Source organism: Aythya fuligula, chromosome 2 (genome assembly GCF_009819795.1).
Source record: "Aythya fuligula isolate bAytFul2 chromosome 2, bAytFul2.pri, whole genome shotgun sequence".
Taxonomy (NCBI): domain Eukaryota; kingdom Metazoa; phylum Chordata; class Aves; order Anseriformes; family Anatidae; genus Aythya; species Aythya fuligula.
In genome coordinates this window covers 125,247,851-125,268,332 of record NC_045560.1, presented here as the reverse complement: position 1 = coordinate 125,268,332, position 20,482 = coordinate 125,247,851, and the positions used below count along the sequence as shown (strand labels likewise).

Here is a 20,482-nt window from a genome sequence, read left to right as displayed (position 1 = left end):
TTATGAATGGGCAGCATATTTCTGTTGGGTTTGGTGTTGAAACTCTCTTTATCTTTGAGGGGGGATGAAGGGGGAAACAGAGAGGCAGAGAAAGAGAATTCAGCTGCTTTATTACACAGTCTGCTGTGTCTGTATGTGCATGTTGTATTTGTGATGACAGATTTGGAAGAGCTGCTGTATCTTACAATTAACTGACAGATGCAGTAGTGCACACATGAATAATACTTCCTTTAAAATTGTATGTCATTGCTATACAGTTTTAATGATTTATTATTTCAGCATTTCCAGCTTTACTCTTTTCCCTCTAGAATATGTAAGAAATCTAGCAGGGCTTTTCGAGATACATATTTCAGTTTGTTCAGTTAAGGTTTCTGCCTGATTCTAGCTGTTATTTTGATATCCAAAAAGGCTGCATGGTTAAAACCTGACTTCTAAATGCAGTAGTAGTAATGTTGTGTAGGTATTTTATCTGGGATCCTGATATCGTATGCTACTGTCCTTTGGTGCTACTGCTCTAGCTGCATAAGTTCACTTGCAAATTGTTTATTCCTGTTCTGGCAGTGGGCTTTACCTGTAAGGAAGAATAAATGTTGCTTCAGACAAAATAAAACACAATCCCTAAATCTAGCTAAAGGAACTAACTTTGGCTGAAGCATAACTATTCTGTCATTTCTGAATGCTGCAGTAACAAGATGCATGTTGTATCAGTTTTAAGTATCAACGAAAACACAGTTTTCAGTACCATATATGAAATAAAGGTTCCAAAGGCATATTACTAAACATAAGGAAGATTAGACAGGTTGGAGTGAAAACATTCTGCTTTGAAAAGCTGGGGTAACAAATTAATTGATTTAATTTAATTTTTATTATACATGCTCACTGAATTGAATGTTGTTGTTTTTGCTATCAAAGTTAAATATCCACCCCTTTCACAGCTATGTTAAAACTTATCTTTAAGTTCCTATTAATTTAATTGTAAGGACCTATTTTAGTCACAGGGAAAATAAGGATAAGATTTTTTATTCCTAGCTTGTCTTAGATGATTAGCCACCACAGCAAACACGACATGTAAAATCATCTGTCTGTTCCGTTATTCCATTTAGTTTATTTTTCCTTCACGGTATGCAAAAACTGAATAGCATTGCATATTAACAACGAAAGATTGTGGAACTAAATTAATAAACTGTGGTCTTCTTGCAACAAGAAACTTAAAAGGACTGAAAGTTGTTACAAATGTACTGTGAAAAGACTACAGATACTTTCTTTGTGTCTTTATCTCTTTAAGGAAATGCAATTAGGTTATTTCATCTTTACAAAACCCCTTTATACAACCTCTTAAAAAATCTACTCTTTTTACATTGCCATAAAAATGGCAATGCTGATGAACACTTTCTGACTTGATTTGGTTTAGAAACGTAATTGTCTGTTTTTATTAAAGAATAAAACTGAAGAATCCTCAAACTAGCAAGTGTTTCCAGCTGAAGAAAGTGAGTAAAATTCATCATGCAGCTGCCTCTGAGGAATATTTTAACATATTTCTTGGTTAAAGCAGAAAAGTAGATATAGAGGGAGCGTAAAAAATAGTTGAGAGAGCTGGCAAGAGCTCAGAGTGAACACAGATTTGTTTTCTATTCCAATATATCATCACAAATAATATCTGTTCTTGTTTTCTCTTTCAGCTTGTTGCCCATTATTTGTTCCCCCATTGTACCAATAGCACTGAAGAAAAGTGTGCAGGCCCTCATTATTGTTCTAGTTGTTTATTGTGGTGGAATACGTCTGGGAACAGAATTAAGAAATCATTGCAAAAGTGGAAGCTTCTAAGAGATTTAAGTGGCTTGGTGCATTAACTTGCTCAAAAGCCTTCTGCTTACCTAAAATACTATTTTATTATGGCTTTTGCCTCAGAATAGAAAGAAATGGGAAACCGGCCTATAAGGCATGTTCTGCCTGTATTACTCTAAGCTCAGATGACCATTTCTGTGGTCAACCCAAGAAGCAGCTGTGAGGAAGCAGCCCAGAGCTATTCCTTGCCAAATTAAGTTGCTGTAGTAGGAAACAGTAGGGAAAACTGAAGATTATTGTGGGATGCCAGTAACGCTAATAATCTCTTGCCTGCCCTCTCTGCCTTTGAAAGTCTTCTTAGGACTGCGATAAACATCTGCTATGGCTTTGGTTTTGCAATCCCTTTGAATTGATGTAAGCGTGGACTGTGGCCAAACAGAACGGTTCAGCCAAACCCACACCCTTCTGCCAGCTTTAAAAGCCCTGTGGTTCCACAGCAGGCCAGTTTGGGTGACTGATGTGGCTAGCATCTCATTTTTTTTCTTACATTAGTTTTTGGTTAGCTCATCTCCCTGGTCTAGCTCTGTCTGTCCTCAGAAATGCTGCTGAGAGGAGGGAGTTGTTGTGGTGTGGAGGGGACTAAACCAAAGAGGCTGTGCTTATGTTGGCTTCGAGCAGTGGTGAAATGTAGTTTTAAGACAGCAATCCCTAGCAGAGATGCTGATAGAAATTAACTTCAGAGCCTGAATTAATTGAATTTTGTAAATCTTTATCAGTTAAACTAAATACTAGTCACCAGGAAAATGGCATGGATGTCCTGAAAGCACGTGAGTAGAAGAGAGCTTGCTACAGTAATGGAATTAGCGGGAGGAACCAAGAATGATCAGAAACAAAAAGAAGGTAGTGATATAAAAAGAAAGAAAAGAAAGAAGGAAGAAAGAAAGAGAAGGAAAAGAAAATCAGAGATTAGAATTTGTGACAGTTAACAGGAGAAAAAAAACCTAGATTATCTTTAAAGGCAGTCAGGAAAAGTAAAGTATGTTCTTGTGCATTTATTTTTGCTTTTATTATTTTGTAATTTAAAAGCAGCGCACACAGAGCATTTGGCAAGCATTACCTCAGGCACTCTGCTCTTATGATGTGCGTCCACCACTGCTCCCTGGAACAGATCTGGTACCTGATTTAGCCTGGGGAGGACTCCTGGGGATTGTGGGGTCCCACCTCCCACGCAGAGCAGGTCCCGAGCAGGTGGTCTGGGGTAGAGGCCAGCCCTGTTTTGAATGTCTCCAGGGAAGGAGATTTCACAGCTTCTTTGGACAGCCCCTTCCCACATGTGACCACCTTCATGGTGATTATTATTTTTTTTTTTAAATATAGATCTCCATGAAGTTTCCTGAGTTGCAGCCTGTGTCTGTTGTGTCTTGTCTTTTCCCTGTGAACCTCTCTTTATGCCCCTGGTAGGTGGCTGAGGAGAGAAATACCATTTCTGCTTGGCCTCCTCTTTTGCACCGTCTGGGTCTGCTAAGTGCTCAGTCGTGTGCAGCATTTTTAGTATGTATATGTAGCCTGAGTCCTTGACAACTGCCTGTTAACACCAACACGTAAGTTGCGTTGAATGCAAGTTTGGTCATATCAAAAAATGCCACGTGCCTGTATACACTTGTTGTGGCAGCTTCTCCTTGTTAAGCTGTTTTACAGGGAGCCAAGTTCAGGCTTAGTATGGTTCCATTCGCTTTTAAATCTGTTAAATCACGGGTTACCAGGTTTTCTGATTTGCCTCTGTCCCTGGAGGCACAATATAGTAGTTTCTGGTTTTAGACTGAAATGCAAACTAACAATTGTTTCAGTGATTTCCCACCACCCTTTGGAGAGAGGTGAATAAATCAGGCAAAGCTGCAGAAGTCTGCAGGGGTTAATTCTTAATTGAATGCTTAGATCAAAAGCTTTGGTGCTTTAAGTTTAAATCCTCCTTATCTGCTCATATGACATATAGTCAGAGGGATGTACTCTGAAATATTTCTAGCTTGCACAATCATGCTTGCATCTTAAGAAAAAAGAAAGTTTACATGAGAAGTTTTACTGATACTCAGATTTTTACTTTATGCTGATCACGTAGAAGCAATGTAATATTTGGCTTAGGTTTGAGATGGCATACAGCAGGTATCTGGAAGAATCCTTTAGCCGTGTTGTCTCCGTCACGAAATAATAGGGGAAACCATCAGCATAATTTAAGAAACGCCTAATTTAAATACTTCCTTGCAGAAGTTTTAAGTCCTTTTGAATATCGTGGAGCTGAGATGAAAAGGTGAAATTAAACTGGTGTCAAACAAGGAAATTAAAACAGCGCTGTGAGCAGGGACTAAAGCTGCAGGATCCTCTGCACACCTCACTGCTGCCCTGATCGCTGCCTGCCCTCAGCCTTAGGGCAGGTTGGGCTTCCTTTCCCTTCTCTCCTTTATAACCCTGAGGTTCTTGCATTCCTGGCTCCATGGGACCAAGATGCATTGCTGGGGATGCAGAGAGAGCCATTCTTGTAGCAAATCTTATAATGTTTTCCTGGGCTCCAGGATCAGTCTCCCTGTGGTGAAAGGAGGAGTGAACAGGCTCTGTGTTTAGCAGAACTGCCTTCTAGTCCAGGTTTCCTGCTTCATAGGCAGGCAGATAGGTAGCAGCCTCTTCCCTTTTCAAAATTTATTGTTGTTATTGTTGTTGGTGTTGGATTTTTATGTTTGTTTCCATCTATGGATTTCATCATTTTGGAAGGTGTGCATCCATCTTTCTGTGCTTTTAAACTGGTTTGATATAAGTAAGATAATATGTTCAATATGAATTGTGGACTTTGCTATGACAAGAATATAAGAACTGGAATGGACACCGAAAGCTTCATAAAGAACTTCTGAAGTGTGAATTTATTTATCGGATATCTTTTTGTTTCTCCCCCCACCCCCTCGCCTTTTTGTTTTTCCCCTCAGGCCCTGGATGGGTTCTTTTTCGTAGTGAACCCAGAAGGCAATGTTATGTTTGTTTCTGAGAATGTGACGCAGTACCTAAGGTACAACCAAGAAGAGCTGATGAACACAAGCATATATAGCATCCTGCATGTAGGGGACCACAATGAATTTGTCAAAATCCTGCTGCCAAAATCTTTAGGTATATATGTTTTCCTCTTACACGTTTATTTATTTAACTTTGGTTTCATAAATCAGCATTTCCATAACTTTAGTTAAAGCCCTTCCACTGCTTATGGTTTCATCATATTCTATTTATTTTTAATGCATTATATCAGCTGTATGAATGATTTATATTTTTCTGAAAAGCATTCTCCACTTTTCGGTCTTGCCTTATTTGTTAACTGATATTTTAAATGGATCTTTAGAGTGAATCACTAAAAGACAGCATTTAACTCTGTTAGCTGTCAGTCTTCTAGGCTGGTTATTCTAAAAGCGTCTAAAAAAGAGGGGGATATCTTATGCAAAATGAGAAAGCTCCTTTTGCTATTTTTTTTTACAGTGTTTTTTGTCTTACCAATATTTACCCTTCCCTTTCAGAAAACATTTTAGTTGCAGCCATTTTTGCATTCATACTAATATTGGTTTTATCGTCATCATATTTTAGAAGTAGTGCAAAGAAAAAGAAAGTCAATACAGAACTCCTCATTTATTCACAGCACTTTAAAAATTATTATGTAATTCACTTTAGCATTTTATGACTTTGTGTACAAACCCCTGAAGAATTGAAAATGTAACACTTTTAATGGCTAAGCCCCATAAATTACTGCCTTTATTGCATTTTATGGCTGAAGAGGGCAAGTGAAGAGTATTTTAAATATGACCCTTCTATTTCTTTATGTGGTGTTACATTAATTTGCTCTGACTGATGTCCACTACCTATATTTGTGCATGGCAGGATTTTGTTTCCTTTTTTACTTATCTTAAGCACTGTGTTAGGGTTTAGTTTTATCCACCCAGGTCGTTGTCATCCCTTCAGTCTTTTCCATTGCAGCTGGGACTCTGTTTTTCAATACGTTCCTGCTTGCATTACTTTTTGTTTTTATAAAATCCATATCAGTTTATTATCTTTCTATTTCTAATCTGGACACAGACTTTTTTATACACTGTTGTTGTCTCCTTTGCACTGATCAGTTTTTAATTCAATGGGCAGATCCTACATACTGCCTTTTTAATTCTAGGCCCATAAGTTATCTCTACCCAATAGGGTAGAGATAAGCCTATCTCTACCCAATAGGGTTTTCACTGTACTCTATCACCTTTACATAAACCAATATTTAGAGTTTTACTCTGCTTTTCTACTGCTGTCATTATAAGATGCTTAAAAAAGACACAGTGGCTGAAAAAATTAGACATCAATGTTTTTTAAATACAGAATGTTAAAAATTACCTTGTTACTTGCTGGTTTGGACTCTAATATTAAAAATGGATTGTTGCTATTAAATTAGCTTGATTTCTGACCAGTTTGCAAAGCACCTTGATTAATTTCCCATGGATAAGCTGTAGAAATGATTGCTATCAGGTTTATCTCACTGTATGATCTTTGCTTTGTTCAGTGAATGGGGGATCTTGGTCTGGTGACACTCCTAGGCGTAATAGCCATACCTTTAATTGTCGGATGCTGGTAAAACCTCTTGCTGATTCTGAAGAAGGCCATGATAACCAGGAAGCACATCAGAAATATGAAACTATGCAGTGCTTTGCTGTTTCTCAACCAAATTCCTTCAAGGAGGACGGTGAAGGTAACTGCCACTTTCCATTTGTGTTATTACATTCTCTTTCCATGCTATCTCAAATAGTTACAGGATAGCAGTTCTGGTATGGTTGATAAAATGGCCTCTGAATTCTGAAAAAATAAAAAGGTGTAAGGAGCAAGTTTCCCCTTTTTCAGTTAACTGTAGAAGTTTGTTTCCGTGTTGGATTATGAGTATATTCACTAACATGTACCCAATTTGTTCTGTTATAATGGTTTGAGAGTAACACCATTTACATTAATGAGATTTTATACCCCTGTAATTGTAAGAAGAATATCAGAGACTGGGAGAAAAGTTTAAATTGGCAATCTTTTGAGTTCTCAGAATGCAAAGACAATAGTGATTCACCATTTCCTTTACCATTTTACTACTTCAGCAGGTAAATTTCCTTAGATTGTATTTCAAGCATTCAGATAAGTAAAAATGGTTTATTATGAAGCTGCTTCCTCAGGGACAGCAAGCATTTGGGTCATGTTTAAGAAATGTGTCTTAGAAGGTACAAAGCAGAGAGTGTTGAAGAAACTTGATCTCTGTGCATGTATCGTATTCCTTTTTATTATTTATCTTTCAAGAGGTAGAGCTACCACAAGTATATGCATAAACACATGCCAATAGCTGTGGGTCATGGTGGAGTCCTTGAATAATTTTTCTTCTTTGAAAGAAAACAAACACACTTCTCCTGTGATGTTATAGGAAACAGTGAAGATGTAAAACCACTGAGTTCTATGTATCCTTTTATTGGTATGAAATATTATTTTAGTCCAAAAAGAATTAAAGTGTACTAAAAATACTTCTGAATTATTTTTGGAAACAAAACCTTTCTTATCTATACAAATTACTAAAGTAACATTTTTGTTTAAGATTTGCAGTCTTGCTTGATTTGTGTTGCAAGAAGAGCTCCAATGAAGGAAAGACCACTTCTTCCTTCCTCAGAGAGCTTTACTACTCGCCAGGATCTACAAGGTATTGTGAAATACTTTTTTTTTTTTTTTTATATATCACAGAATCACAGAATTTCTAGGTTGGAAGAGACCTCAAGATCATCGAGTCCAACCTCTGACCTATATATATATATATATACCTTTGTTGGGTTTTGTTTGTTTGCTTGTTTCCCCAAGGGGGAAATTCCTGTAACAACTGTTTTATCTAATCTCAGGCAAAATAACTTCACTGGACACAAGTAGCATGCGAGCAGCTATGAAACCTGGCTGGGAGGATTTGGTAAGAAGATGTATTCAGAGGTTCCATTCGCAGCATGAGGGAGAAATATCTTTTGCCAAGAGGCATCACCAGGAAGGTTAGGTTTCATATTTTTAGCACTTTCTATATTTAAATTGTTTGTCGTTTGTATCTATTGGTTGTGTTCTCTTTGTTATGTCTACATGGGACACTTATAAACTACCGACAATCACTTTTTTAAGCTTATTTCCCTAATGCACTGATGGGTCTCTCTAGAGAGGTTTTACACCATTCTCCCTGTTTGTTTTAGCCTTCTTGTTATAACTGTGCTATACAGGAGGTTGCTTTAAATCCTGAAATTACTGCAGTTATTTTAGAAAGCAAGACCTTTGCATGTTGTCTCCCCATATGTTCATTACGCAGTATTCTTCAGAATCTCAGCTTACACATTGAGTTCATTGACCTGCATTCTATTTCTCTGCAAAAAGAATGGACTTTTACAGTCACATTTCCTGTGAGAAACACTCTCTGTGAATTATCAAAGATGCAGCACTCATGCTATCAGGCACGCTACATTGTTGTACCGTATCTAGCAGATAAGTTTTATAGGATTCACCACAAGCACTTCTACTCAGTAAAGATTATGGAAGGTAAGCTGTAGGAAACTACTGCATTGTGAAAGGTTCCCCATGAGGTTTTTGTGGTAGTAACTGGGTGGGGATTTTTCTTTTCATTAACCCCTGTTACTGTTAATTCTAGTCCCTTCCAACTCAGGATATTCTATGATTCTATGATTCTATGAAAACAGGTCCAAATTACTAAAAACAAATAACCCCTTATAAACCACTGGAAAGTACTTTCAAAATCAATTGAGAATAACCAGAACATTTCCAGTGAAGGAGCATCAGTCTTTGGTTCATATTTGTAGAACAGGATTTATAGGTAGTTGTAACAGCCATTAAACAACTGACATGCTGTCTGCAATACTAAATTGTAGTTGGAGTCTCAAAGGATTCCACCAAATATACATACAAGCACACACACCCCTTTAATCATGCAGTTTTCATTCAATATTTTTAATATGTTTTTAATATATCTTGCCTTCATGAAACCTTCATTTTGGGAATTTGTGGGCACAAAATTACTGTGGTATTTAATATAACAGCTTTTGGGGTATATACAGGAGGAGTGCTAAAAGCTCACAACCTTATGCTGTGATTTCAGACAGATGAAGGAGGGTAGTATGCAATTCAAGTTGCAGTAGGGATTTAGAGAGAGAGCAGTTTCAGGTAAGGATCATTCTGCACAGGTATGATTTAGGTGTTTCTGTTGTGGCATCCAGCCATGTGTTACTTCAGTCCTCTTCAAAGGATTCCTGACCAAATTAGCAGCTCTTACACTCAGTGCTGAGGTTTGAGTGCCTATTCTCTCAGCTATGTGTGAAATGATAAAAATATACATGTTTGGGGGTTTTAACTGTATCATTTTGCAGGAGAGGCTTAGGATAGTCATATAAACTGTGAAGTTGGTTGAAATGAGGGGGCTCTTCTTGTGGAAGTGAAGAGAGTAAGTGATAAGAGGAGGAGGAAAAACCTGTGGAATTGCTTTGGATCCAGTACTAGAGATGAATAATGGCTGAAATGTTCCCATCCTGTAGTATAGAGAAGAAAAACAAGGCATATCGTGGACACTAGCATCTTTGCATTCAACAGAGGAACCCCTTGCATTTTTTAAGTCGCTTAGGTTTTTATTATGGTTTGGGAATAGAAGCAAATTAAGTAGCAGTCTCCTACATGTAATTCGGTGATACAGTGGGGAAAAAATCGGCATTAGCTTGACAAACAAAAAACAACAACAAAAAAATCTTTTGAATTAACTCTCCTTATAAAGTGCAGAATATATGGCAAGTTTTTATTGGCCGCAGTCAGAAAAATAGCATTTCCTCAAGAGGAATACGGAAACATTCTTGTTTGCTTAAAGAATTAGTTTGGAAAATGATTTAAGTAGAGATTTCACTTGTATCCTGTTGGCATTGAGTATTGGAATTTCCTGATGTGGTATACGCTAAAGTTAAGAGCTTTGGACCTTCTGGTGCCCAAAGGTTAAACTGAAACAATGACATACCTAACAGTGAAATTTCGCTTTGTATTGTTTCACAGTTGTAGGTTTTTGTTTTTCTTTACATTTTTACTCTGAAAACCCCCTCTGGTTGTTTAAATTGTGCTTCCTGTTTTCTCACTGCCTAAATAATACTTTAAAACCTTGCAGAACAATATATAACAGTGGGGGGACAGGGAAGGAAAGCAATCACAGCCAGTCCTGCAAGTTGAAAAATCTGGTAGCTCAGTAGTGAAGGCTGTTCAATAAAGCCATGCTTGGAAAACACTCTTTTCATTATCACAGGAAAAAATAACAAAAACAAACAAGAAAAGGCAACGAAATGAAGATCAGATGATAATATTAATTCAAAAACAAAACAAAACAGAAAATATGCATACCTAAAAAATAACAGTATTTGTAGTGTTTTATTTCTGTTTTTTCCCCTAAACAATTATATGGACATTCTGACATGAAGTATTTGCCTCCTGCCATAACTTTGGTCCTAATGTAATAGCCTTTGGACTTTTAAAATGTTCAGGCTTGTTTCACTGATGGCAAGGTTTCAACAGTAGAATCAATGTTTGAAGATTAGCTTTTTCCCAACATGATTTTCCATTTTAATGAAAGAAATGTTGCTGGGGGTTACAGGAGTTAAATAACTCGATTTGGTGAAGTTCAGATTTATACTGAAAACTTAAGTGTTGCAGAGTATGTGCAGTGAAATAAGCCCCAAACCTGACATGCAGTCACATCTAATACTGGAAGAAGGTAGCATAGACACAGTTTTAGTTTAGGTAATTTGTTTGAGCTGTACATTTTTGTATTTGTTCTTAAAAAAGTAGTAATTTATTATTCCAGCTGTTCTTATTTCTAATTGTTTCTGTGTAAGAGATTTATGTACTTCTTAAATTAAAGTATTATTGAGAGTAACTGTTATAAGATAATTTAAGCAAGCAATAGGGAGTAGAAAGTAGACACTAATGGAAAAAGATGATCTAGAAACTAAAGGCATTTATATTAATAATCTTGATGTAGGTGATACAGATGAAAAATGTATGAGCAACAAAAGGAGTTAGATGAAAAGTGATATGGACATCAAGGGCTTCTTGACCCACTCCTGAAATAATTTGTATTTCATAATATCTGCCCTATTATTGCTGTCACTCCTCATAAGTTTTCTTTTGATCACCCTACAATATATGAGTTCCTTTATTTTATATGCATCATCACCTCTATTTATTTCCAAAATTATTCTTCTGTTTTTCTGAAAAATTACGCTGTGGCTGCGGTATCAGTGCTGATGGATTTAGAACATCAGACACTAAGTGACTAAGCTATCTGTAATAGAGTTTCTCATTAATTCTGTTGTTTTCTTGCTTGCAGTGCTGAGGCAGGGACTAGCGTTCAGTCCCGTTTATCGGTTTTCCTTGTCTGATGGCACTATAGTTTCTGCCCAAACAAAGAGCAAGCTCATCCGTTCCCAGACTACTAGTGAACCTCAGCTTGTCATCTCCCTGCATATGCTTCACAGGTAATTCTCACCAGCTCTTTCTCCCCCTGCAGAGTGTGGGTGGAACAAAAGTACAAAGTTGCCAAAGCAAATGGATTGTTTTAGGCTGATGGACATTTCAGTTGACCTAAAACAGATAGCATGAAAACAATTTTTTTTTTTTTTAATCAACGCTTACCACAGGAAAAGACTTATTTCAGTACTAGAGCAGGAAAATATTTCAGTATTACAAGCAGCATGCTGGATTTTTACATCGAGATCTTCCATTAAATATACAAAATTTTCTTTAATCTCATGTTCTTAATTTCAGTATTTTAATTTCCTGTACTTTTCATAGTAGGCACGAGAAATTTTCTGGATGTAATTAAATCTCAAAAACTTTGGTGGATTAAATTCCTAATGTTCAGAATCAGTTAGATATTGGGCTTGGGTCTCTTTAATGAATATATTATGACTATTAAAATCACATTTTAGACAAACTGCATATTTTAACTCCGTGTCTCTCTTCATTCCTTCTGTTTTCTGATACACACATACAATTCTGTGAAATGGCACCACTATCAGTTAAAATAAATAAGAAAAAATAAAAACAAAAAGCACAGGCAATAATATCTTAAAGTCAAGGATAAGTAATCACAGACTTCAAAATTTCAATGTAGAATTAGGTTATTGCATGTACCAGTACACTTGTGTCAGATTGTATTTCAAATTTTATTTGCTGATTATAATTGCAATGCTGTTTTCCTATATACACACTATCAATTTTTTTTAAAGGAAGAAAACATTTCTAAACATAATTAAAACTGAAACCATTTTACAGAGGTTGTATATTTGGAAAACCAAAAGCTGCCTAAAATTTGTTTAGTCTGGACTAGTGAAAATATATGATATTTCATGAAGTGTTAAATTTGAAGTTTAAAAATGCACTATTAAATTAAAACTTATACTTACAAATAAAATAGACTTGCTTGTGCTTTTTTTTTTTAAGCAGAGCTTTTTTTTTTTTTCTTTTCTTTTTTTTAAGATACTGGTAGTATCTAAACTGTAGTAAGGTTTTAAAAATCCACCTCTCTATTTACTGTTAACATTGTTCATCTTTGCTTTTACACCTAAGCTAACAAATACGGAGTAACAAGCTCCACTACTTTGTGTGCTTCAGTTCTTCCACTTGTCATGCTTTAGCAAAATGGGAAGCTTTATCTGCACTTATCTTGTGCAAGTAGGAATGTTTTTAATCTAATCGAAAATATATATTAGGAATGTTCCATTAGCATTTGTTTTTGGAAGTCCAGAGTTGATTTGATTTTTCTCAGAATCTATTTTTTTTCTTCCTAATCTACTTGACTATGGCTCTTTTATAGCTTTTAGCATTTGGGAATATGCCTTATTTTTCTGATTTAAGTTTTAGCACAGAAGTAAAAACTATATTGCATCCTTCCATAAACTGATTAAAATCTACTGAGGAAAAGAGAAGTGATCTCTAGCTGCTCTTGCAAGATTTTCTTCTGTGCATATGTCTCTTTGTTTCTGCTATCTTACAGCCTTCAACTCTAAGATCTGAGTTTCAGCTTGTGTATATATGGTGGTTTTCTTCTCTTTTTCTAACTGCCTGTGCAGGACTGGATTGCTAACAGATTATTCCCATTCTGGAGTAGTATCCAGTAGTTCTTTGGCTCAAATACTTTTTGGAGCATCATCAAAATACTCTGGCAGTATAGGAATGTGACTTTTTAAACTTTCTTTTGGCTATGAGCTTGGTGGACAAATAGCCCAATCCACTCTTGTGGTGGGGCTTGCTCATAAACTTTCAAAGCTCCATTGAACAGCTGTCTGCAGCTGTCTTGTAAAACACACATTTTTGGGGGTTTAAGATGTTTAAGATGAGATTTCTCTGTTATGAAAGTTAGCTCTTGCTGAATTGTAGAAGAAAGATATACATTAAAGGGAGAGAGTCTGAAATTATAACCTATCTGCATTTCTAATGGCTGTCATTTAGATGAGGTCTAATTTTGTTTTTCCTCTATTCTACTGATTTGTTAATGAGCTACAGAAAAACCATACTGTTAATGCTCAGCCATGTTGGTAGTTGCATATCACTTTTGTCAAATTGTCAATTTGTTCTTAATCGTAGGTTTGTTGTGTTATTTTAAAGTGAGGTTTGGGGTTTTGCTTCTTTTTCTGTAATGTAATTGCAAGTTGGCCACTGTCATTTTAGCTAATGGGTTGTTTTTCTTCCCCTTGCCACATAGAGAGCAGAATGTCTGTGGAATGAATCAGGATTTGACTGGACAAGGAATGGGAAAGATATTGAACCCCATTAGCTCCAGCAGCCCTGCCCATCAGGCCATGTGCAGTGGGAACCCAGGTCAGGATATGACCATCAGTAGCAATATAAATTTTGCCATAAATGGCCCAAAGGAACAAATGGGCATGCCAGCAGGCAGGTTTGGTGGTTCAGGGGGAATGAACCATGTGTCAAGCATACAAGCATCCACTCCTCAGGGTAGTAACTATGCACTAAAAATGAATAGCCCCTCACAAAGCAGCCCTGGCATGAACCCAGGGCAGCCAAACTCAATGCTTTCCCCAAGGCATCGTGTGAGCCCTGGAGTGGCAGGCAGTCCTCGAATCCCACCTAGTCAGTTCTCCCCTGCAGGAAGCTTGCATTCGCCTGTGGGAGTTTGCAGCAGCACAGGAAATAGCCATAACTACACCAACAGTTCCCTGAATGCGCTTCAGGCCCTCAGTGAGGGCCATGGAGTTTCTCTAGGATCATCGTTGGCTTCACCTGACCTAAAAATGGGAAATTTACAAAATTCCCCTGTGAATATGAATCCTCCCCAGCTAAGCAAGATGGGAAGCCTGGACTCTAAAGACTGCTTTGGACTCTATGGGGAGCAATCGGAAGGTACAACTGGACAAGCAGAGAGCAGCTGCCATTCAGGAGAACAGAAAGATACCAGTGAGAGCAGCATGCCACCGGTTGTCAGTGGCGAGAGACCTGATGGACAGAATAAGCTGCATGACGGGAAAAGCCAGACAAAGCTCTTACAGTTGCTGACCACCAAATCGGATCAGATGGAGCCTTCGCCCTTGTCCAGTACCATGGGAGATGTCAGCAAGGACTCCACGGGAGGGTTGCCTGGGTCTGGTTCGGCACATGGAACCTCGCTCAAGGAGAAGCATAAAATTTTGCACAGACTATTGCAGGACAGTAGTTCTCCTGTAGATTTGGCCAAGCTCACAGCAGAGGCCACAGGAAAAGAACTGAACCAGGAGTCCAGTAGCACAGCTCCTGGTTCAGAGGTGACTGTTAAACAGGAGCCAGCGAGTCCTAAGAAGAATAATAATGCACTACTTCGCTACTTGCTAGATAAAGATGATACTAAAGATATTGGTTTACCAGACATACCCCCAAAACTGGAGAGGTTGGACAGTAAGACGGACCCTTCAGGTAGCACAAAGTTGATAGCTATGAGGACGGAAAAAGAAGAGATAAGCTTTGAGCCTAATGAACAGGTAAGCAAATCTTTGCATTGTGTGTAAATCAGGTGTTCATGGTCTGTGTTCCTTCTATCTTAATTTTTTCCAGACTTCCTTTGGCAGTACTTTCTTGACATTCAAGGCTGTTGATAAGCAAACTGCTACCTGTCTTTTGAAATCTGATCTTCATTCCATTTTCCAATTTATGTTAATAAGTTGTGGTCATCACTCTGTCTAAAAGAGCAGACCAGTTGTGTGATTGACAGACCATGCCTGGGAGGAGATGGATGACACAGGGACTGAAAACTGGGCAACTTTTCCTAGCTGGTAGTCATACGAAGAGAAAATACTGGCAGTTGTTGGTTGATGCTAAATTATTGACAGCTTTTCCCACAGGCTGTTGTTGAACAACTAGATGCACTCGTGGCCAAGCCCAGAGTAATAAGTGCACATCTCCCATGCAAAGCAGGGAGCTGTTTGAAAGGACTGATACCACTTATTACTGGTCCTTGTGCTATACTTGACCTGCAAATTAAAATCAAGGCAAATAGGCTTCCCTTATTTCTATGCCAATTTTTTGTGGTGATGGTGTGTTTTGTTTACTCTAAAAAGTTTTATATTCAACCCCAGCCACTGTGGATGGTTAGTTTTTCAGTGCCAGGATCATGTCTCTCAGTATGTTTTATTTTGCTTCCAGAATTTCTTAGGGTTCTGTGCAAGATTTCTTGCTGCAGTGCCACCCAACATACTAATAAACTGTATGTCATTAGGGCCTGTTCTAAAATGTGTCATCTCATAGGCTGTGCAGACGTCACTTTCAAAAAGCACCATGTTCATGTCACCAGGAATGCTCCCATTTCAGAGTTTTACAGGGAAATGTGATGCTGCAGAAGCAATTTGCCACTTCAGTATTGCTGTTTCATTTATAAAATGGGTAATTACAATACTAATTTTAGTATAAGACATTTTCTGGGGAGTTTATAACTAGCTAGAATTAATGTTCCTTAGCTTTGTCCTACACTATCAACTCCCAGCTGGTCATTAATCCCTAGGCAGTGCCCTGTACATGAAACCTTCGTTCTTAAATCATGATCAGATCACACACTGTGCAAACATTTCATGACTCTCATTTGTGGACACATCCTTCACTTTTAAAATATTACATATTTTTAATGTGCAGAATAGGCTTGGGCTTGGATATTTTTTGTGAATATATTGTGTTTATATTGTTTGTGTATATAAATATATATTTTTAATATTTTCTATATTGCATCTTGAGGCTGAGGAGGGGTAGACAAAACTTTCTTAGCCCTACAGCATAGCATTGGATTTTCTGGGGTGTTTTTGTTTGCTTGTTTGGTTGGTTTTGTTTGTTTTTATTTTTCCCTTGCAGCAGTCTCTAACCATTGGGCAGTTCTTTCAACAATGGTCATAATCACAAAACATAAAGGCCAAACATGCTACTGCAGTGTGGACGAAGCATTGTTAAAATTTTAGTTATCCAAGCATTCTCTAAGGTTGCTTTAATTCTTCCGTTCTTATAGAATTTAACAACTATTGCCATTATGTAGGCGCAATTGTGGTTTTTAAATTCTTCCTATGTTTTAGGGGGAAACTGAGTCAAATTACAGTAATTTCTGCAGGGATTAATCCTCAAGCCTAGATATTACTATAGTTCTGAATACAGCTAGTATTTTGTTGCTACCTGCAGAGGGAGGGCACAGGTTTTCAGTGAGAATTTATACTTTGCTAGGCTAGAAAAACATCAAGAAATTCACAGCTAAACTGGCTAGAATAAGCTTTTGAGACAGTCCTGAGTGTCTGATACTGCACAAGAATGTAGAATCTAGTAGTCACCAAAAAAATTACTTCTATGTAAGTAATTGAGAAGATCAAAATCATGGCCTTCAGAAGGTTTACGCTCCAAAACCAACAATTTTTATAGAATTACAATCTTCTCTTTCATAATCTCTGTAGAATAGACAAAAAATAGCTTAGCTGTGAACCCATTCATAAGGGGCAGGTTTTATCCCTTCTGGAAAGTAGCTATCTACAGTTTAGTTTAAGCTAGTCCTACAAGCTTCTCTTATGGCTGGTGAAAAAGTACATAAATACTTGGTGGGGCATTATGTTTTCCTGATAGGCGTTTAAAACAGTGAAGGTAAGCTGCTGTCTAGTGATGTCTGTATTGACTACTGGTAGCCTAGACAGCTTGTTTAAATGAGCTGCCTTACTTTTCTGTGACCAAAGACAGGCAGATTGTGTTTCACCCTAAATGTAAATAGGTAGCTATAAAGACTAACTTTACAGAAAGAGGCTTCAGTTTCTTCAAGTATTGCTGACCTCAAACATTTGAAAAACGGGTCCCCAACATTATGAACTTTTAAAAATGAATAGTCTGTTCATTTTTTATTTTTAGACTTCATGTTTCTGAGGTTGAGGGAGGGATTTGAGGAGGCTAGAGTATGGACTGTAGATGCATTGCCTTTTCTTAAAGTCTGAAGACCAAGGTTTTCTCCCAAGAGAGAAGGGACTGGAGGTGCAGGAAGGGCCAGGAGCTGATAAGGAAAACACGAAGGAGCAGGAGCCATGATGGAGTGATGAGGGCTGGAGAGCTGGGGCTTCCCCAGTGTTGAAGCAAGGCGAAGCCAGTTCCACAGCTGCCTTGTAAGGCTGCTGGATAATGACAGAGGGGCTTTTGTTGTTCCTGTTGGTTTTAAATAGAGTTTTAAAACCTACTTAAAATGCTGTGAAACCTGGAGCTGAATAAACAAGAGAAATCCAACATGGAGTAGGAGAGGAAATGGTGGGGAATATAAAATAATGTAAGCATTTATCTAGCTGAAGGCCAGGCCTTTAAACAAATAACCACTTTACTCCAATTATAAAATCACTGAAAATATTTAGCATCAAAACCTCTTCAGCTTTGGAAGACGGTCTCCCACAGGAAGTGCTCATTGCCTAAATTTAGATCAAAGCTGGAACTATTTAGTACAAGACTAGAACACAGATTCTTGTGCTAAATTCTTCCATCCTCCTGTGTCCTTTTCCCTGCCCCCCTTCTTCCTCCCATATGTAAAAATTAGCTGTGTGCTTGTGTTACCTATTTTGCAGGTTTATTTAAGACTTCTTCTCCCTGAGGAATGTTGTATTTTTAAGTAATTAGTCACTTGAATGTTCAGTTTCTCTGGAAACTGCTGTGGAACGGCACTGGGATGGCCTCTGCAAGGGCCGTTCGGGGGCAGAAGAGCCTTTACGTTTTCTCCTTTTACTTTTGGTGTGACTTTCTGAACAGGAAATGCTTTGAAGTGCACCACCGACCTAAAAATAGCAGCCTTCTAGGTAGCGTGTTTAAACATACACTTCTGCAGAGACCAGCAACTGACAGGAAGCCTTTCTCAAATGGCAGAGAATATTTCCAGTGCCTCTGCACCTTTTTCCCTTCCTCGGCATGGTGATGGTTATTGAGCTCTATCAGGCTGATTGTTATTCCAGTTCAGACCGCTGTGGAGGAGAGAGGACGAGAGAGAGACCTGCCGGGGAGGCACTGGCAGGAGCAGGACTGCTGCTATCTTTGTCCCTTACCTTAGCAGTGACAATAACTGGATCTCTTTCATCTACTCCATCACAGACTTAGGAAACACTTGAGAAACCTGGTTTATCTGAGGCTGCTGTTCTTTGTCAGATCTGTTGGGACTGGCTAACAGCTCAGAGGGTAGGAGAGTGAAAGCACTGGGGAGCATCACAGAAATACCATGTACTGGACAGTGTCGTGTGTTGCCTTACAAAAGAAACATTCTGTTTTGCTGTATTTTTTTTGTGCTGCAAAACTCATTTGTAAAATTGAGTGTGCATTTACGTTCATATTTCAGATAAAGAAACCAAGGTGTAGAAACTTGACATGACTTACTCTCCGAGAAAGCACTTGGCATAGCATGAAATTAAATTCTTATCTCAAAATGTATTTGCTGCTCATTTAGCCAGCAGACAATATAGACAACCTGTTTGTCTGACAGGAACTTTGTAACACTTCTGTCTCCACTGGTGCTATTCCAGAAATCTTCATAAGCACGTACCTTTTTCTCCCCAGATTCAGAAATGGTTCTGGTGTTCCTCACACTTCTTGTCTACACTGCAGTCCTCTTGTTTTATATGGAAACTAGTATCTTCCCGATACTGAAATATTTTCTTTACACACATCCTTATCATCCAAAAAGCTATTTCTTAATGTCCAGAATCCATTGGATTAATGATGGACATGTGTTTCTTCTTGAAATTATATCAAAACCCTAGAATGGGGCTTTCATTTTCTGAATAGCTTCTAATTAGAGATCTAGAAAACAATTTCCATAAGTTAGATTATAAGTAGTAGATTATCCTTATAATAAAACAGGATATCTAGCCAAATGTGTGTTTACTGCAGTCGGGGACTATATTGATTACACTTCTGACTTAGATTTCCCTCTTTTTAATCCTTTAATTTGTGGCCAGTTTGGAGCAGAGATTAGGTTTTTGTTTATCTTTTTATTTTGTTTATCTTTCATGGCCAAATGTTTTGCCCGTGCTGAGGAGGTAGCTAATGAGCTAATTTGAAACTATATTTGCCTTATATAATCCCCAGTTTGTGTCCCCACCAAAAGTCATCCTGTTGTAAGGAAAAAGTCCAAGGTGCCTCTGTCATGTGTGGTTGTAAGGGAAGTGTATATGTGTGTGAAGTTTGGAATAAAGCCTCAGTGCAAGTCGTGGGCATTGCCCATGGTGGAAAAGAGTTCTCCAGAGGGTGCAGGGTTTAGGACACATCCAGGCCTAAATCCACGGGAAGATCCCCCCAGTGGAATCTAGGCATGGCAACGTTTGGAAGCCAAACTTCATGCTTAGGTGTAACTGTACGTCAGTAGTGCTGAAAGAATTTTATTAATATTTGATTCCACCTCCTCTCTATGATGGTGATAAGCACTTCAAAAGTCGGTAATTTTTCAAATAGAAAAATATTTCCAAGCAGAACTTGTCTAATGTATTCTACGACTTAGTTTCTCAGTTCTACTGAGATTGTAATAATTGTGTGGCTTAGAGTTAGTTAGCACAAGAACTTTTTTGTGCTCCTTTGCACTTTATCAGAAATATATATATATATATATTAATTCACGACAAATAATAGTTTTAGAGGGAGTTTAGGGTGTGCCTTTTATTTACATAAAGTTCAATTTAGGCCATTAGCAAAATAAATACAGTATATAAATAAAAGAAAAATCCCATCAAACTAACCAAGTACAGATTTTAACACTAGTTTCTGCAGATATGGTGCCATCTGAGGGTGGGTCTGGAAAGTCTTAGGCTAACATCATAGCTAAAACTAACTTGGAGCTTTTGCAACTGTTGAGAACCCTCATCTCATCAAAAAAATAAGAAATAATACTCTATATTGATTGCGTTAAAGTTAAAATTAAAAAAAAAAAAGTTGTCTTTTTATTGTTAAAATTGTTAAAATACATCTGTTTTATTTGGCCTTTCTTTGGCACTTCCTGAGAGGAATTAAAAGCATCTTGGGGATTGCAGTTTTCTGACACATTTGGATCAATATGTTCTTCTCTGTTTGTTTGGTTTTTATTTTTTTAATGTCTGATGTTTAAAGAAATAAAAGCAGTAGCCAGAATATTTAAAAA

The 20,482-nt window shown here is 37.7% G+C and overlaps 1 protein-coding gene across 5 annotated transcripts in view; it reads left to right on the top strand.

Moving 5' to 3' along the window:
• NCOA2 (nuclear receptor coactivator 2) overlaps positions 1 to 20,482 on the top strand; it is a 194,038-nt gene that overhangs the window by 139,523 nt on the left and 34,033 nt on the right. For all 5 annotated transcript variants that reach the window (XM_032183173.1, XM_032183174.1, XM_032183178.1 and 2 more), the window contains 6 exons: positions 4,758 to 4,935; positions 6,350 to 6,535; positions 7,409 to 7,510; positions 7,704 to 7,844; positions 11,210 to 11,357; positions 13,586 to 14,855. In XM_032183173.1, the coding sequence (XP_032039064.1) occupies positions 4,758 to 4,935; positions 6,350 to 6,535; positions 7,409 to 7,510; positions 7,704 to 7,844; positions 11,210 to 11,357; positions 13,586 to 14,855 (2,025 nt within the window). The remainder of the gene's footprint in view (positions 1 to 4,757; positions 4,936 to 6,349; positions 6,536 to 7,408; positions 7,511 to 7,703; positions 7,845 to 11,209; positions 11,358 to 13,585; positions 14,856 to 20,482) is intronic.